This window comes from Aphis gossypii, chromosome 3, assembly GCF_020184175.1.
Source record: "Aphis gossypii isolate Hap1 chromosome 3, ASM2018417v2, whole genome shotgun sequence".
Taxonomy (NCBI): Eukaryota; Metazoa; Arthropoda; class Insecta; order Hemiptera; family Aphididae; genus Aphis; species Aphis gossypii.
Window position 1 is genome coordinate 11,660,435 of NC_065532.1, and position 20,124 is coordinate 11,680,558.

A 20,124-nucleotide genomic window follows, 5' to 3' on the forward strand; every position below is an offset into this window, starting at 1 on the left:
GCCCAGTGATGAGCAGCAATGTTGAAGCAAATCAACGACTTGCGCACATGTAAGTCCCAGTATATGGCAAGTCCTACAGTTTGGGATGGTAGACTGTATATATATATATATATAAGATTCTATGTTTGCCTTCTGTGATTTATATAAAGGTCGGACATAATATACAAAAGCTTAAAATAAATGTTGACTACATCTCTCTTTGCCAATTTATCTAATATATTATAAATGTAAGCGTATTATTTATATATTTAACCAGTGACATAATTGTAAGGGAGTAATAATAGCACTTGCCCCTCTAAAATGTTCACGGAGCATCCAAAGTATTATTACCCCCCCCCCTCCCTACCGGATATAGTAACAGTACAAGTGTTTAAGTTTTCTATAAAAATCTATAATGAATACATTATTTCGTATGATAAAAATATTATTTTTCCTCAAATTATTTACCCCGTCGAGCCACTATATTTCACTCTTTTGTATAATATATGGTGTGAATATTATGCTTACACGGGTAAGTTTGCTGCAATAAAAATGACCAATATTACACATTTGCGTCATAATTATAATATAATAGTATCGCATACACAACTACACGCATGTAGCCGTGTGAGTTTAGTAGTTATAAAGTGTAGCTCGAAGTATCTATACGGACTATACGATAGCCCTTAGGTCAATCCATTATGCATCGGATACAACTGCTGCAGTGATATGCTTTTCCGTTATCGCGGGTAGCAGGTACCTATACAACACTAATGAACGATTAGTTCCTTAAGTAGCCATTTATATATTATGATGATGATGTACAGATGATGTACGCTTATGATATGTATATAGGGACACTCCGTACTGGCTGCTCTGATAAGATAATATAATATTATTAATAAATTATTGTTGTTGTTGTCGATAATCATTCGGGTCGACGACGACTCAACGGCTCTAAAACACAACTCTCCCGGTCGTCATCGCATATGTTCTACACATATGCGCGCGTACATAATACGATACATCGACCACGGTAACAAACAAACAAACAAACGTACACACGCGCGCAGCACTCTCGCGCGAGAGCGAATTGAACTTTTTACTATGACCGCGATGCATGCCGCCGCTGTGCGTGCACACCACGAATAAATGATTTTTTTTTTTTCTAAGCGGACCGACCGAACCCCGCACAGTTTAAATTATCATAATCTCTTAACAATCCTTAATTGGACGGGACCGTTCGGGACGTCGAGAGCACAGCGCACAATACACGCATTGGCATACAGTCCCTTGGTCTCGCCGTGTCTCGTGATCTCGCGTTCGACATTATAATACCTATTGTTATACACACACACCGTAATATTACTTAGGACGTTCAAAATCGCGTCTTAGTTTTTTGAACACAACGGTTTAGCTCCCGAATAGCAAAATATAATAATAACTTCGTCGGTATAGAGGTACCTACCTATATTTGATGTGAATTCATTTCGTCTGAAAACTTTTACCGCTCATACTCCGGTCAAAGATGTACCGTCTGTTTTTCGTACTGTGTTTGTGTTACGGTTTGCTGGGCCACGCGTCCTCGGAAGAAACAACCACTTCGGTGTACGAACACTGCGGCAACCTGCAGCTTCAGGAAAACATTCAAATTAAATTGGTACGTGTTTGTCACAGACGAAGAACTATATACATTTAAAATCTAAACCATACATAATATAATTATGCCTACTGCAAAATCTCTAATCTGACTGGAACGTCTGATCCGTGTCGCTTATTGTGTACAAAAATCTATTTAATTTTAATAATCCCGTAAAAATGTATATTTATAAAAATCGCATTGTTTTTTATACAAGCATTATGAGTTCAAATTATTTTGCTTAAGTTAAATAATTAAACAAAAAATACTGAATTTTAATTGATTTATTATAACTTAAAAAAAAATATAGATAATTGAATATGTTTTTATAACTGTCTACAAACAATGCCATTTTTAGAATATTTATACTGATTTTACGTAGGTAATTTAAATTATAAGTTATATATAGTGTTTTTGGAAAAAATAGTTAAATCTTTCATAGTAGTAAAATTAAATAATAATTATAATGATACCAATAATAACATAACTAATTCTTACAGTTTTAAAATGTTGATCCAACCACTTCTTCAGCCTAACCCTGAAGTTTTTTTTTTATATACAATAATTTATTATTGAATTATCTAGCGTAACACAACATTTTCAAAGATTCGCTCAATAATACTTTATGTCTTATACATATAGTATTATAGTTATACTGACGAATTGAAAAAATACTCAAAATCAATTAGACATATAAATTCAATCATAGCTAAAGCTAATCGAATTATACATTACTCGTTTTTAACATTTTCTGGTTTCAACGATTTATAATATAAATTATACAACATTGACTTGTATTAAATCAAACAAAGCAATACCAAAAAGTTAGTATATTGCATGACACTGCCTAGCCCATTACCTCTTTTTAAAGCTTAATGCCAGGATAATGTCACTATTGTGTATTGATGGTTTTCAGAAAACACTAAAATATAAAAAATAAATTAGCCATGTTTATTTTATTCATGTAAAGTAATGAATGGTGAGCGGCTGATCTAAACGATGACAAAATAAAATATAGTAGGTATTAAGAATGCAGTTGAATCTCGTATTAGATAATTATAATTTTGGTTCCGTTCACGTTTATTAACTTAAAGTGGCTACAATTAGTATAAGTATATTTATATATATAGCGGCTATCATGTTTTAAAAATAAATTATACTATATTGCCACAGTTACATTGTTACACTTATAATAATCGAAAAACGTTTTAACAGTTTTGTTAAATTTATGATTATTATATTGTAAATAAATAATTAATATTCTATAGTTCTATACCCCGACTCATTGGAAAATTTATAAAATTTTTTGAACTGCACTGAATAAATCGTTATAAAACTAATTTATACAATTATACTAGTATAGATTTATTAAACAAGTATCATATTATTGTATTAGATTAAATTGCGAACACCCCAATTTCAACTTCGTGAGATTTTAGTTTTTATATTTACTGTAACATGTATAACATAAGAAATGTTATTCATTGTTATTTTGTTTAAGTATTAAAATCAAAAAATCTAATAAGTTTATGATAAATTAATATAACGATTAATTATTTATTATAGTTATTTATTTTCTTATTGGTTTTTTGAAATAATTAATTCCTATTATCTATGTCTACGTAGGTATAATAGTTGCATATTAAATAATACCTTAAGTAAATCTTATCAATTATTTCATTTTTAATTATAATTTTTAATGTAGGTTTAAACCTATAATGATATAGGATAAGCTATTTTAAAATTAAAGATTATGAATAACAAATTAATTAGCATTTTAGACCTTCAGAATAATATTTGAAATGATTATCAAAAATTAAAAACAGCAATAATTAAACCGAACAGTATTTAATTTTCTTCTAGGATCGGAGACTTTAACTTATCGATAATTTGAATACGCTCTAATAATTTGTATAGATTTATCAATAACTATATAGATAGATGGGTCATAAACTATCAAATGAAAACAAATTTATTAGATATCGTTAAGATTTAAAACCCAACAGAAATGTTCAATAAATTAATAATTATACATCCTATAATAATTAATTTATAGAAGTGACTAAAAAACATTATTCCTAGTTTGTCATATTATAATAAAATTAAAATATTATAGTTTTATTTTTTTTAATTCGTAAAATGATATCTGCGTACAGATCAGTTATATCATCAGCCCTTGATATAAATAGATACTAGATAGGATACAAATAAATTGAAATTATATGCCGTTAAATTTCACCTTGTTATAAGTTATGTTATGTTTTTTTTTCAGACAAATTGATGATGTCATTTTATAGACATTAATGTATACTAAAATGTCACTAATGTATATCAGTATTTAGTATTAATGTTTTATTAACTACGCATGCATAAAAAAGATGATTTCAGTTTAAAAACAAAAACAATTTAAAAAGTCGAATCATTAAAATACCCACATATGTTTGAAACAGCGATAACTATTCATTTTTCGTTATTTTTATTTTCAGATAACTGGTACATGGTATGTAATTGAAGTTCTGCAACACAAAACGGACGAAAAATTTAATGGAGAAAAATTTGACGTACCCACTTGTCCTTCTGTTTTCATAACGCTCGCGGGCTCTGATACAGATCTGAAATTGTACTGGAACGAAGATTTGGGTGACGTTGAATATCAGTTCAAAATTAGAGACAGAACGGCTCCCGGATTTTGGACTTCGTCTGGATTTCAAAACGGTAATTATTAAAACTAAAATCACGCCACTTATATATGACGAGTGCTATTATTAGCCTTACTTAGCGATCGGTATACGCATTGCAAATATATGCGAATAAGCCTTGGAGCGACCCTAAGATTAAAAAAGTCTGATTGCTAAATAAAACATGTGGGCAAACCACCGCGCGGTCTGTCACGAGCATTATTTTATGGACATTAAGTTATTGAAGACAAAATATAAACCTTTATTAGGAAACATTACTTAAACAGCTATGCACATGCGACTTATTAGCAATAAATTATTACTAACAACACTGATGCAGCGATGAATACAATGAAACCATACAAAAAACATAATGTTAAAATATGCGTATACTAGCAACCGAGTAATATTAGTAAACGGTTTTTACCCTCCATTCGAGTTAACCGATACAGCGAGAAATTAAACATAATTAACGTATACATATTCGATTTTAATTTTTCAGCTGTGTATTGTTTAATTTAATATGTGTGGGTATATTCTTTTTTTTTTTTTTTGTTATGCCATACCTATAGTGTCTACATACATAGTATAATATAATAGTATACGTTCTAAAATATAAAGTAGGTTGAAATCATAATTTTTTGTACGATACTGTAAAATGAGTACCTACTGCAGTTAATGTCAGCGCCTACTGTAACGTCTGTTACTAACGATTTCGAAATTTTAAAATAAATATTTGGTTGAAATACTCGTTTAGAACGAGTACGTTATATTCATTACATTTTTAACTAGATCTATTTTCGTAACTGACAGCTGAATCGCACGTTTCATCCTAAACACTAGCTACTGTAATCTACATTAGGTATATAATATAGGTACATATAACTGTGTAATGGTATATCTAGGCGAAGTGTAAATTATGTTAGTTGCGTTATCTCATACCATTTATACCATATAGGAATCTTATTTTTTACAACATGTTTTAAACTATAATTATTTAAAAACAAACAACAGTCAATAAGCTTTTTGCTACTTATTTGTGTAACAGAGTATAATAATTTTAACTTTTATTCCTTACTAAATATGGAATACAATTGAAACGAAAAACTTATTATCCTGCCTGGGTTAAACACTTAAATTTTAACCCAGTATTACTAGTAATTATTAATAATAATTTATGGTTGAACAATAACTGTTGACGCCATTAGGTAGATAACTACGTTTGAAGTCAAAATTCATGAAATATACTAACTATATCAATTACCTAAGTCTTATACAAATAACAAGGTATTCTTGATAATTAGTTCAGTTGTAAATTAGAAATAGTTTAAAAAATAATTATACTATCTACATATTTATGAGCCAAAATACGTAATTTTGTGTTGACTAGGTTTTTATGGCGCAAAACGATCATTCTGTAATAGTGAGTACTTATAGTACCTATATAATAATGTTAGATTTATTGGTGATGCAGAAATGCAGAAGAATTTTTAACTGATTTAAAACTTTAGTAGAATTCTTTTTTTTTAATAATTTATAAAAAAAAAATTAATTAATTATTGCGATTTACCAAAAAATATATATCAATAAAAACAATATGTCAATATATTATGCCTCTCACTTCTCAGACAATCAGACATATAATTAATACTATAATTATAATAATAATATAATATCTAATATCATTATCTATTTACTATAAAGTACAAAATTATGGAGCTTTTTTTTTCACGGGTACCTATTCGTTTTGTGTGCATCACGAGTACATAATTTTCATCTGTACGATGACAAATAAGAAAGTATGAGCCGACCTACCTAATATTATAAATTAATGAAAAAACTATCCGAGCTATTCTTCAGACAGAATCGACTCGGCAAAATTGCAATATTATGGAAAACCTAGAGATTTAGCGAGAGTGAGAGAAATGGAGAGTATAATAAGAATAAGTATTTAATCAAAATAATTAAGTGTAACGAATTTGTACGTTGCAGGAGGTACGACTCGTAACTCTAGATACAAACAATAATGTAACGAGACACGCGACCTTTGGCAGAAACTAAAAGTGTTGCAGGGAACACTTTCATGATAATATTATATTATTAAATGCCGTCCACTGCGATATTACCTATATTTAAAAACCTTTACGTTTTTCCGGGCGCTGTCCGTTTTGCAGGCACCTTAGTGCAAGTGACCAGCTACGACCAGTTCGCGGGCATGGTGTACGTCCGGAAGGCGATCAGCAATCACATGGTGTTGACGTTCTGCTCGCCGAACACGCAGTTGTACAGCGTGGTGCTGGCCAGGGACAAGACCCTGGACCCCAGAGACCTGAAGAGTATCGTGAACCACATGCACTTGCAAAAGTTGCCCATCACACAGACGAAACGTACGTGTCGCAACTCGGCGTCTTCGGCCCGAGCCACCATTTGGATGACCACTGCGTTCTGTTTGACGTACCTGATGTGGTACCTACAGCAGCACAAATAGGTCGAGACCACTACAGTCAGCTATTTAATTCACGACGAGGCAAACGGACGCGTAAAAACACACACCCAACCACACACACATACACACATACACACACACACACACACACACATGGGGGCGCAGGGTCGGCGTTGGTCGAAGTCTGCGAGGGGGGTATAATATAAAAATATATGTAAAAATACATAGTTACAGAAAAATTAATTAATATGCCTTTGAACGGTAAATTAATTAACTAGGTACCCATTTTATTTGTGCTAAAAACGGAATTAATGATACTCAAACGTAAATTATGGACATAACAAATATAAGCAAAAACTGTTTGTTTCTTATTGTTAATAATAATTTCATCAAAAATTATACCACGTAAATTACCTATTAAATACATTTTATAAAAGCGTCAAATTAGTACCTACGTGCTAGTACATATTTACTAATGTACTGACTGCAGCTATAGAATAATATACGTATGGTAAATAAGTCCCTTAAAAATAAACTGCGGTATTTCATCACATCGTTCAATACAAACATTTTTGAAAAAGTATTACTGCATAAGACGGTATCTGTGGCTACAATGCTATTAACATCAGTTTTTTTTAAGCCCCTTTTCAATCCGACCCTGTGTACACACAAATATACAAATGACAATACTTAAAACGACAGGAAAGAAAGACAAATAAAATACGAAAAACACACATACCTTCCTTCCATACCCAACATTGCATTGTCATCCGAACACATAAATATACGATATGATTAAGTACATACCTATAAAATGTGTACCATACTCAATGTTCAAGTTGAGCAATATACCGTTAAAATATATCAATTCCGTTCAATTTGTACTTTTGCTTAATTTTTCGGATCTCTCTAGTGCATAGTGATTTTGTTTTATTGCGTACCTATTTACATGCTACTTCGTCTATCTATAAATTATAATATTTTTTTAGTAAACACATTTAATAACATTATTTGATTGGGCGACTACATATAGCAGTGTAGTGCCAGTGTACCTACTATAACATAATTGCACAATGTTGGGTTAACTTTTTTTTTTGTATAATTTATTTTTTTTTAACTAAATGTATTGTTACAATAATTATTTAGATATAATTATTATTTTATAAAATTATTTGTAAATTGGAAAAAATGTTTTTATAAGATTTGATGAAATCAGATATTTATTACAAAATATAATATTAAAATTTGAACTATATTATATAATATATAATATAATATAATATAATATATAAATATATTTTATTTTTCAGTAATCTAATGCAGCTACACAACGGCTGTAAGCCTGTAAAATATGTAGCTTCGCGCAAATCTGTATACTTTATTCGTTTAAATAATAAAGCACAATAATAATATTGTACATGTATATTAACTCGAAACACTTATACTTATTATAATATCTATTTGCAGAAATAAAAATTGACTCGATTTTTACAATTACCTATAAAACATTATCATATAAAAAAAATATACTAAATTATATAATAATAATAATAGATTTAGCCGCAGTCTTGTCGCATCACTTGCATTATTAAGGATTTACACAATATAACTTATTATAATAACAATATTTATCACGTATGTACAAATATATATAATATTAAGTAATTCCATTAGTCTTTGTAATGTCTAACGAGAGGCGGTATCACGATGATTATCAGGTAAACGATGAGCGTCCAGATTGGCAAAAACACGTAGTATATTGGAAACTGGGGATTTTGGTTTTCCAGCTTATAGCAGAGGGTGAGCTGGGCGATGATTTTCATCAGGCATATGACGAATATTATGCACCTGCGACTGCCACAAAACACCGGCATCTCGGTCATGGCTTGACAAGAATTGCTGTGCACGCAAGAGCATATTATAAACAGTGCCGTGAGCGCGTCGTCTAACCAAATCGGCATGAATATCAGATACCAACTCTGTCTTTGTTTGGTCTGCAATTGTATGGTGAGCAGCACCAAGAAAATCACCATTGAAGCCCAAGTGGTCAGGGCGCGTTGAGTCAAAGCCATTCTAGAAAAAAAAAAATAATAATACATAAAATTATTATATTGTACGTAGATAGTATCTCATATATTTCATATAGCGAATAACGTCTGTAATAACAGATATAATCATATGATATTAACTTTTTTGTAAAATATATATGTACGTTTGGCGATCGATGCAGTCTTAAGCTATTTATTAAAAAAAAACCACTGTCCTTTAAGGAAAAATTGTTGTCAGTTTTTATTAGCTACAAAATATCTAGAAATAGAAACGCGATTAACCAACTATTAAGATGCTTATAGAGCTTTAAATACAACACTATACAAGGCCTATATGGCTATATCAAACGTGCATTTTACATTTTTATTTTCCGTTTAAAAACTTTCTAAAGTGTAACTATAACTTGACAAATACGGAAATCGAAAGAATATTTTTAATTGATTCTTTAATCATTCCGAATTTACAAATTCTTAAAAACGAATAAAAACAATTTTCATCGTAGGTAACTTAAACGTGAGATAAGAATAAATGACTAATATGTAAGTTAAATTATACTAATAAAATGTATTGTACTAATAGATATTAATAATATTTTAATCATTTTAAATTTGAAATTATACAATTTACTTATAGGCTATAAGCAACATGTCTTAAAACAATAAAAAACAACAATCAATACCTAGTCTAATAAGAATTACTAACATAAAAATCTGTTTAATCATAATTTATAACTTTTACCGCATTTTAAAATACAATACATTATTAATTGGTAAATACCAACTCATAAATTACAAACAATTTTCAATGAACAAAAAAACAAATTAATAGGCGTTTTACTCAATAATTTGTAGTATCCATCTTACATTACAGCATAATATATTCTAAAATTGTAACATTTATTAAGGTAGGTAACTCCGACAAATCTAACACCATTAAACTATTAAAGACATACTTCATTAGTCCTATGATTACTTTTTCCGTCAATATACTATCAAATGACCAACTGCATCAACAATTATGGTCTATATATCTATATATAATATATAAAAATGAATCCTTATTTCCCTTGGTCACGGCATCACGCGTAAACGACTGAACCGGTTTTGCTAATTCTTTTTTTGTTGTATTTGTTATGGTCGGGAAAAATCTTTTTGAACGGAAAATTAGTTATTAGTTAAAATGAACATGTACAATTTTTTTTAAAAAATTCAATATTCATAGTTGTTAAGACAGGACAACGTCTGTCGGGTCAGCTATATATAGTATATAGTATATTATATAAAAAAAACGTAACTTATAAAATAAATAAAAAATATGAGTGTGACAGTACATTTGCTTTGTAAAATTAATTAAAAAATTAGACCTCAAAAATAAGATAAATATTTCTTTAATAAAAAACGTATAAAAATACATTAAAATAAATAATAACACATATTATTATTTCATAACGTTTAACTATATATACACGTGGGACACGGTTCATTTTATTGTTATTTTGCAGGACATTTGTAATGCAGTCCATCTTTGCAACAAAACTCTTTGCCGGTGGACAAAAGCGTGTTAATCCACGAGTCGTTACAGTTTTTCACGAACAGATGCGCCTGGAAAAATCGAAAAATGAATTTTTACAAAGACCGTTATATTATACAGCTAGATAAAATGACTTAAAATAATTTCTAATGAAAATAACTCACCCGTTCCTTATACACGTCACGATCGACCGAACCGCAGATTATAGCCGGACTGTTTGGCAAGTGTTTGGCGATCTGCAGACGAAAATGAAACATCAAAACTACTGTTATGATATACAAAATACGCAGACCACTATTCCGGCGGTATACTCACAATTTCCAAACACTTGTTGGTGCAAGTCTTCACGCCCAAGGTGTTACACGGGGCTGGTTCGTCTTGTTCGTGTAACAGCGCCGCATATCCGGTCGGCTGTTTGTTGCCAGTTTTAGTTATTTGGCTACTCAAAAACACACCACAAATACATGGCGTCTTTGGGGTCGACGAGGGTAGCGATTGTGCGCCGTTCGATGACCCGAGAAACGGTGCTGGTTTAACCGCCGGCGGCGCATGATTTATCATTTCGTTAAGTTTTTGGCCCGGCGATATCGCCGATCTTTGTACACTTCCGACGTCGGATTGATCGGCGAAACTGTAAAACGATTACAATACATAAGTAAGGTTGGTCATCAACATCAGACATTATACTAACATATAAGTAGGATACCTTAAACGATACCTATTTTGATATCTTAAAAGAAACGATTAATCTGTACGGAACGACCAACAATATTAAATTGTCAAGTCGGAAACAGTACGATAATATAATATATGTTAACACGGTACCCTGGACCCGACTGGATCAAAAATTTGGAAGAGGCGACCGAACACAAAAAATAATTAAACACGTATTTTTATACTGTAAAACGACTTACCACAGTGAGGTCGAACCGAGTAAAACTGCGAATGACACCATCGTCGCCGTCGCCATCATCATGGTGATACAGTTTTTTAGCAGCTGTAGACAAAGGGGCTGTACAATAATATAATACGTACGAGTATATAGATACTTGACGAACTCGGACCACACGTTGTAAGGGAATGCGCTTGTTTTCGTTCGTGCCGCAGTATTTATAAACGGCGTGCAAATGACGAGAAGACTTCCTCGTGAATTGTGTTTTGTAAACACTACATTAGTGTTTAAAATATAAACGGAAACACGGTGATGGAGAACTGTTTAATTTTTGAAACGAGAAACAATACAATATACGGTTCAGGAAACTCGTTCGTTGCTTTCGTATTGTAATTGTAAACATTAAATTACGAGTATAATGACCAAAAAAAAAAAATTCTGTGATAACAAAACAATTTTAAGGCCATCTTCGCGTGATTCTATATTATTGTTATACTTTTGTACATTGTATACCCAACAATAATATAACTATTTCACTTTTACTACGAATTTTCTAGGTTCATAATACATACATCTAAATGATGTAAACGATTTTAACGCAATGCAAGCATATCGCAGTTGTAATGTCATACATTAGACATTACACATTAAATCATTATAACTCATAACGATTTCAAAGGGTTATCGACTTGTCCATTAGGAATTATTTGACATGTACCTGTTCAACATTATGTGTCTATAACATTTACACTTAAAAGTAAACTGTATATAGTATACTTAAACTTAATATAGAATAAAAACGCTACTGTTGTAATAATATTATAATAAGCTATAAAATATAAATTTTCACTCTTAATTTTAAAAATTTTACAATTAAAAAACGATTAAACTAATAGATCCGGAAATTCGTTCGAAATCCGACGCTTAAAAATAGGTATAACACAGGTTTTTGTTTCTAACCTTCTATTTTAAACTGTATTCGTATTAGTTATTACACGTTTGATTTTTAATAACATGTTTATTGATAACGTCCGCTGTGCCTTCCATGACTACCTTGTCCCCGACACTACACCAAAATCCACACCTCATAAGCTTTCTTATGGTTTGTATTTCGACTTCGATTTTGACTAGGTCGCCGGCATAGCACTTGTTTGGGAACCTTAGGCTCTTGGACACGACAATCGTGCCATTACCAGGTAACTTGGTACCAATCACCCCGGACACCAGACCCGCCAAATAAATGCCGTGCACTAACGGACGATCACCAGAATGTATGGGATTAGTATCACCACTCAAGCGAGCAAAATCGTCAATATCCGTTTTATCGACTCGTTTCGATATTACTACACGATCGCCTACCGTAAACGCCCTGGTAGACTGCAATCGTCTACTTAGCCGTGCAAGCATAGCGAACGTAGTTATATATGATAACGATAACTGCCTATGAAATATATTTATTATATTTGACGTTATATAATAATATGTAAGTACTTTGTTATTCGGATGGACACTATGTGTTGAACGTGACCGCCGTTTGAATGTCGTGTTCGGTACAGAAGTCTGTCAAAAATATTTTAGCCACATTCTTCAGCTTGGGGTTTTCGCTCTGAGCGTGCAATAGCATATAGCCGACAGTGGACGGGTTTACGATGTCTGTAAAAAAAAAAAATGTTTTAAGAATGTATTAAACGAGTTTTAAAGATTTTGATTTTCATTCGAAACCTCTTATAAAGATTATATTATACACACTATACATATTACATAGTACCTATATAAAATATAAATTATACAATGCACAGAGTTATAATTTCCAATCGTTATTTGTTATTTATAAGTACTAAGAAGACAGTGAAATAATAAAAAAAACATATTTTAATAGTATTATGTAGAGTCTATATTAGTAATTTTCATTATTTGGAATTTTTAATTTAGGTATACGACTTTACACTTCTTTTCAAAATATATGATTTTACACCAGATTAAACATGTAATATTACAATACGTCTTAATAACTAATAAATCAAGAAAATATTTCTAAATTTTATTTCACTATTTCGCTTATTAAAAATATTACACATTTGCTTGCCAATATAACAAGGAAAAAATACTAATACAAATATTACAAATATATTTTACTATTTTCTTTTTTTGGAAAATTAACAATGTTAGTAATTAGTTATTAACTAGTAAAAAGTATGGCTAATAACTTTATACAAATTCGTACTAATTGACCTACCACGATAAATTCCAAAAATGAACGAGTTTATAAATAATATATATCTATATAAGTAATACTTAATACATAGGGTACCTTCTATTATTGTAGAATAATTTATTTATTTATAACAGAAATTATGTAAAGATTAAAATTATCATAGTTGAATAGAAACTTTATGAACGTTTTATTTAGTAAATATGATAAATATAATAATTTGTTAAAAATTGGGATCAATAATAGAAGAATGAATACGATGTGTTAATAAAAGAAGTTTAATTTAAATAATTCGTTGAAAAAAAAAGACTATCATTATTTAAGTTACACAGTTTTTAAAAATCTCCCATGACAGTACCTTTTTCTTATTTCATAATTCATGGAAATAAATAATGTTACAAACAAACAATTATTAAATGAAACGTTGTAATTAACGTTTATATTTAAATGTATCTATTACTTATAAGTAATTTATGACGACAGGTTATATACAATATTTGCACAAAGTAAAATAAAATGAAATTTACAAAACGTATTTTTAAGGCACTCTTTAGTAGTTTAGTCTTTATATACAATTAGCTTTCGATTTAGTGTTAATGATAGGTATGTGTAAAAGTTAGAAAATAATAAGTAAAACTATATCTTAAAAATTATCATATTTTTTTTTTTTTAATGTTTGTAAATTATGTAATGTATACCTTATTGTTTTAAACAAACATTCAAAATAATAAATAAAGTTTAAATTGACATAATGTCACGTTTTAAGAAGACACCACACCCTCATTTAACGTCTCCATTTTATAAGAACGTAATACTGTAAATTTACATTCAGCTATTCATAATTAGCTTCATATGTTTTAATAAGACGGGAAAAACAAATACGGGTGCAACAATAGTAGCATCCAGACATCATCTAATAATGAAAATGCTTTATAATTTATTCTTTCAGCAATAAAATAATATTAAATGCTATGTCAATTGTTTGCATTTGTCTAATTAGTTAATCGATTACAATATACAATATACATACAAATATATAAATATATATAATATTACATTTTTTAATACATTTAGTTAAATTAAATAGCAATCAACCTTCAATTATAAAATACACATGTATTGTCATAGATTTAATACAACATGTGCGACTGCAAACAATTTTATAAGTACAGACACAAAAAAATAGTCTTTATGCTCATTTGAATAAAATTTAATGAAATGGTAAAAAAATTCGATTTTAACTAAAAAGTTTTTAATTTCTGATTTTACATTATTTATATTTTATGTAAAGTATCTAGGTATTAAGTCTTATCAATTTAATACGTATTAAAATAATATTTTTATTTTTCTCACCTCTTTTTATCTACAATGCTATTGTATATGTTTCAATTACTTATAGGATGTTTGTTTTTTCTAACTTCTATACTATTTACACTAACACTTACTGGGTCATTACTCATCACTTACTGTAAATTTCATACAAAAAAGTTATAATTATGTATTAAAATTCATAGGTAACATACCTTTTTTATTTATAAAAAACTAGCTTTAATCAATAATTAATAATTATTCTTTATGGCTATAGTATTCATCTTAGCAGAGTTAACCCTGCTAAAATTATTCTACGTAATATACCTCTTAAAAACCTTATACATACCTATGATACTACCCAAAATCATAATTTGAATTATATCAATTATCATAAATAATACATACATGTAATTATATAATTAGAGTAGTTTTTTCATATTGAAGAGAACATACATTTATTTCAGGAAAAATATATGTATTTTTAGGTTTAATAACTTGTAATATTTTATAAAACTATGAATGTAAGATGTCTTAAAGTAAGTCCAGGACTTTATAGTATTATGTTTTATATTCACAAGACTTACATACCTAATCATATGGTGATAATCAGCTACCAAAAGTACAATTTAAATAACTCTTACATTCTATATTTATAACAACTAAATATATTTAAACGTGTTTCTTTGATAAATATCCAATTTAAAGTTTTATTAAATTGTTCATTTAATCTTATCATTAAAATTTGAATTATAGACCATTATATTAATGTATACTGTATTGCCTTTTAATAAAAGCTTTACATTTACTTTAAGTATATAAAAACAGGTAAAATATCGATTCTACTGAGCCAATAAGTAAAAATACTATAATTTACTATTCAACAAACAAACATACATACAATTATACATTTTATAAAGATAATTTTAAAATTTCTGAACAGTTATTTATCATAAGTAACTATTTCAAGTATTAAGTAAATTACTCCAAAAATATAAAACTCATTTATATTAAACAATTCAGCTTAATTATCATAGCAATTTTAAAAATTTCAATTGTTTAATGTATATTAAATATTCTACATTGTATATCTAAATTTACTCAACATGACTAAACCGTATTACATTTTCCACCAACTTGGAATAAATGTCTTAGCCGTGAACCCACCAACAATTAATCGTTCTGCTTTTAAACATTCATCAATTCTTAAGAGCGCAATACCAATTTTTCCACACAATCCTCTCAATTTCCCAGGTGGTCTTTTAACATTTAAATCAGATTCACAGTAAATATCAGCATCTAAATCCAAACTGGTAGGTGTATCATCAAAAATTAAAGGCATTATTCTTTTCCTTGTAACTCCAGTGTGATGAGTCCTTGCTGTCAGTTCTTGTCCAACATAGCAACCTTTATTAAAGCTTATACCATTTAAATAATCACAGTTCATTTCTAATGGGAAAGATAGCCCTTTTAGTAATTCACTGCCTTCTGCAACACCATTGGTATATCTCCATTGTTGATAAGTAAATTTGTTATCACTTTCGTCCAAAAATATTTCATTTCTAATGCCTGAAGTCTTATCAGATATAATTCTTTGACCTAAAATAGGCAGACGTGGATCATTAAAAACGCTGACAGAATTTAATTCCATGTTTATAGGTGTAGAACTGAATAACGCCCAAACACTTGTATTTTCTAATATTTTAATATTGAGTTTTCTTCTTAACAGGTACATTTTTAAGTGATTTATTAAGTCACAAGCAGCATCTTTTTCACATTCCAGTAGTATATGATCATTCACTTTATAAATCAAACAATCATATAAAACACGACCTTTTGAATTTAATATCATAGTGAACAATGACTTTTCAGTTTTTAATTTGAAAATATCATTAGTCATCAAACCCTGGCAAAAATCATAACTGCCTTCACCGTCGATTTGTATTAGACTTTTATTGCTTAAAAGTTCTAACTTAGGTTTGAATGAAACTGTAGAAAATAAGCGCGCTATCTTCATTGGCACTCTCATCGTTCAAAAACCTTAGAAAAACATATGGTACCAACTAATTAATAATAATTTAATTGTTCTAGTATTAACTCTCATATAGTATGCGGTCTAAGTCTATAATATACATACAATAAAATTACAATTTAAAAGTATTATTATTATTATTATTTTACATTAAATAGATTAAATTATAAGATTACAAAAGTAACTAATAATAAAAATAAATATTATAATATACAACCAAAATATTAATAGATTATTTAATAAAATAGGTTAGTCTAAGTGCTAAATTAAATTAAAAATATTAAATAAATAAATACCGCATACTACATAGACCTTAAAATGTATGAATAATTTTAAATACTATTTTTCAAATCTAAGATTATTGAAGAATTAGAATTTATATGACAAAAGCTGTATAAACAAGCATTTTTCCACATAATTCATACATAATGCACAACATATTTAAACTAAATAACTAAATAAAGAATGATTATTTGGGCCTAATAACTTCTTACATAATACAAAAATACCTTTATGTATGAAAAACATTAATTTTTTTTTGCAAATTAGTGTTATACAGACCTATGCCTACATATGAATTTTTTTATAAATAACAAAATAAATATCTTCTATTAGAAAATATCTAAAATTATAAAACTCAAATAAGTTTAAATATTATATAAAATGAATTGCTATATTTTAAATATATTATTTACTAAAAAATAAAATATTATTAGTACTAAATCAGTGTAGTCTTACATGGGAATTGGTGATATAAATTAAAATATAAAGAAATATAGAATAGAATATATACTTAAAATATTAATAATAATTGTATATCTTTATAATATAATAATAGAAAATAAAAAAGTTCAATTATGGTTTTCAGAGTGAACAGTAATTATGTATAATATTTTATATATTGGTAAATCCATATTTAACGTTTTTCAAATGTTTTTAAGTAAATAAGATTTAAATGTAGCTTTTACCTTTTTAATTTTCAAACACATGTTATTATATTAAAATAAATCCAATTTTTAAATTGATACTATACTTAAATACATACTTAAAATTATATTAAAATAAGTCAATATAGTACTTACACTTGTGATAAATGTATTACAATTTTACTATTAAGTATATATACTTATATTTAAACTAAAAGCTATAATTAAATTAAATTTTTTAAATAATAATAACTCAAATGATAAATAGGAATTAATACTATATCTCCATGTATTGTCTTTATATTACAATTATTTAATGTAGAAAATATACAAACTTGATTCCAACTTTAGTTACTTATAATGAATAGAAGAGAAAAATAACAAATGATTGAAGTTAAAAACAATATTAAGGTCCCCACACACACTACTGGGAAAAAATACAGCCAAAATTAACCAAAATTGCGGCAATGCAATAAACCTTAAACTACAAAGAGTTAACACAGATTATTATCTGTGAGACAATACATATAGGTATATAGTACTCCCTTAAGTCTATAACTTTCATACTTTAGCTAATAGTTTTGTTTGTATAAAAAACAATAATAACTTAATAACAACTTTTAATTTTAAAATTCACTGTTAATTCAATAATATACTGAAACAATATACTTAAACATAAAAATAAAAATAACAAGTCAAATTCATACATATATTATATAATAAGTACAACATACAGTAAAATAAATTAAAATAAATATTTTGGTCAACATGTAAAAACTCAGTTTAAAATACACAATTATTTTCAAATTAAAACAGCTATAAATAAAATAATTAATATTTTATACACATTTAACTCATTTCAGAATATTATGAGTAAATTTTAACTTAAAAATTAAATTAAATATAACCCAGTTTTTTCAATTATTTGATTAGATAACTTATTCATAAATATGAAAGCAATTCAGTCTCATTAGATAAAAATGTTTAAACTTAAAACAAATAAAATATTTTAAAATACAACCCACGACTAGTTTTTCTAAACACTCTTAAATACTGAAGTAATGAGTATAATTGCAAAATGAATAATGTCAATATAGCAGACCGCATACAACATGAATGTTATTCAGATAGGGTCGAAATAATAATATTAAATTATTTTTAATTACCTGTTTTTATTTCTGGAGCATACAAATACATAAGAGTTGTAATACAGGAAAGTATTATATTGTCATCATCTAAACTTAAATTTTTTTCTATTTTTTGGATACCACCATTCCCAATAATATAATCTTTATTGACAGGATCTGAAAATATGAAAAGTTGAACAAAATAAATAAAAGGAAAAATATATTTATAATTATTCGACTAAATATTTTTAAAATTGTAAATTAACTGATTAACTAAACATTGACTTTTCCTTGACAATCTATATATTATTTTATATTATGTTGAAAAAGTAAAGCTTAATTAAATAAAAATAATATGATTATACTATAATCATTATAGTAAAATTAGATTTTAAGTTTATAGTTCCAAAAAAAAAATAAATAAATTGAAGAGTAATAAAATGAACAAAGAAAAAATGTAGCACCAAAAGTATTGTTTATTGAACCAAATAATACAATAGATATATTATAAAATATATTGGCCAAACTCGACTGTATTCATTAATTCACTGAAACAATAAAAATTCAAAACAAAAATAATTATTACCATTGACTAGATTACAGAGTCCAGCTGCAGCAAATTCTATCAGTTTGTTATTGTCAGAAGCCAACTGTTCTAAGAATAAATCGATTACTTTCTGAGTACGAATGTGCTGATAATTGACAGGATCGTATGCAAAGTTGGCGAGGTTGGCCAGCACTTGAAGCTTGGACTCTAAATAAGTAAACAAATATATAATAATACATCAGTAGGTCTGCGGTAGTCGCGGTTCATTAGGACGAATAGGACGTCAGTCATTAATATTATACCAGCACTGTTGGTTTTCCGAAACTCCTGAACGAGCTGTTTCAGGAACTCTGGCCGATTTATTCCATCGGGCGGCGTGCGTTTGAGCAAGTCCTGTGGTTTATGAAACATATATAGACCACGGAAACGATGGAAGCCAATGTAAGAGGTGAATGACGAACGACGACTATAGCATAATAATCTAAATAATCTATTAAAGTTTCGCCTACATCGAAAGGTTTACCGAGGTACGAACTCAATGGACAACGATTACACGGTCGACGGTCATTAGAGGAGTAATGGACACATGATAAGAAGACCGTGGTATTATCACTCGTCTCCGATGTAGTAAATTGTGTATCGAGGTAACCGAGGTTCGGCAATTATAACCGCGGCGGTCAGTCGTGATATCAGCAGGTCCGTGATAACCGCAGTTCGTAGTCGCGCGACGGTGTTGCGCGCGCTGACGAACGAACGGCC

General features: G+C 28.7%; 4 protein-coding genes across 5 annotated transcripts; 1 reads left to right on the forward strand and 3 right to left on the reverse strand.

The window, feature by feature from the left end:
• The first annotated feature begins 1,104 nt into the window (after positions 1-1,104).
• On the forward strand, positions 1,105-7,626 carry LOC114129398 (uncharacterized). Its single transcript, XM_027994124.2, has 3 exons — positions 1,105-1,639; positions 4,105-4,333; positions 6,471-7,626. Exons 1-3 carry the CDS (start codon positions 1,508-1,510, stop codon positions 6,782-6,784), a joined length of 675 nt encoding a protein of 224 aa, XP_027849925.2. The 5' UTR covers positions 1,105-1,507; the 3' UTR covers positions 6,785-7,626.
• Positions 7,627-8,149: 523 nt separating this feature from the next.
• LOC114129395 (armadillo repeat-containing protein 7) lies at positions 8,150-19,957 on the reverse strand. 2 transcript variants are annotated; one of them, XM_027994120.2, is made up of 5 exons: positions 19,668-19,957; positions 19,405-19,572; positions 18,858-18,995; positions 12,705-12,866; positions 8,150-8,815 (listed from the first exon to the last, which is right to left on the reverse strand). In XM_027994120.2, exons 1-4 carry the CDS (start codon positions 19,774-19,776, stop codon positions 12,724-12,726), a joined length of 558 nt encoding a protein of 185 aa, XP_027849921.1. In that variant the 5' UTR covers positions 19,777-19,957; the 3' UTR covers positions 8,150-8,815; positions 12,705-12,723. The 2 variants fall into 2 exon arrangements, with proteins under 2 accessions (XP_027849921.1, XP_027849920.1); XM_027994119.2 differs by lacking the exons at positions 8,150-8,815; positions 12,705-12,866; positions 19,405-19,572; positions 19,668-19,957 and adding an exon at positions 15,587-16,773 and having other exon boundaries at positions 18,858-18,994.
• LOC114129400 (transmembrane protein 60) lies at positions 8,413-8,814 on the reverse strand. The gene has a single exon (XM_027994126.1). The coding sequence runs from the start codon at positions 8,812-8,814 to the stop codon at positions 8,413-8,415; it is 402 nt and encodes a 133-aa protein (XP_027849927.1).
• Positions 10,163-12,197, reverse strand: LOC114129396 (follicle cell protein 3C-1). Its single transcript, XM_027994121.2, has 4 exons — positions 11,236-12,197; positions 10,637-10,952; positions 10,486-10,557; positions 10,163-10,392 (listed from the first exon to the last, which is right to left on the reverse strand). The coding sequence occupies exons 1-4, from the start codon at positions 11,295-11,297 to the stop codon at positions 10,282-10,284; spliced, it is 561 nt and encodes a 186-aa protein (XP_027849922.1). The 5' UTR covers positions 11,298-12,197; the 3' UTR covers positions 10,163-10,281.
• Positions 19,958-20,124: the final 167 nt, after the last annotated feature.

Coding starts and splice junctions, on each gene's coding strand:
- LOC114129398 (XM_027994124.2), top strand. CDS start 1,508: ATGTACCGTCTGTTTTTCGTACTGTGTTTGTGTTACGGTTTGCTGGGC. Junction 1,640..4,104: donor AAAACATTCAAATTAAATTG/GTACGTGTTTGT, acceptor TTTTATTTTCAG/ATAACTGGTACATGGTATGT. Junction 4,334..6,470: donor TTCGTCTGGATTTCAAAACG/GTAATTATTAAA, acceptor TCCGTTTTGCAG/GCACCTTAGTGCAAGTGACC.
- LOC114129400 (XM_027994126.1), bottom strand. CDS start 8,814: ATGGCTTTGACTCAACGCGCCCTGACCACTTGGGCTTCAATGGTGATT.
- LOC114129396 (XM_027994121.2), bottom strand. CDS start 11,297: ATGATGATGGCGACGGCGACGATGGTGTCATTCGCAGTTTTACTCGGT. Junction 10,953..11,235: donor CTCGGTTCGACCTCACTGTG/GTAAGTCGTTTT, acceptor ATCGTTTTACAG/TTTCGCCGATCAATCCGACG. Junction 10,558..10,636: donor CCAACAAGTGTTTGGAAATT/GTGAGTATACCG, acceptor TTTCGTCTGCAG/ATCGCCAAACACTTGCCAAA.
- LOC114129395 (XM_027994119.2), bottom strand. CDS start 16,762: ATGAGAGTGCCAATGAAGATAGCGCGCTTATTTTCTACAGTTTCATTC.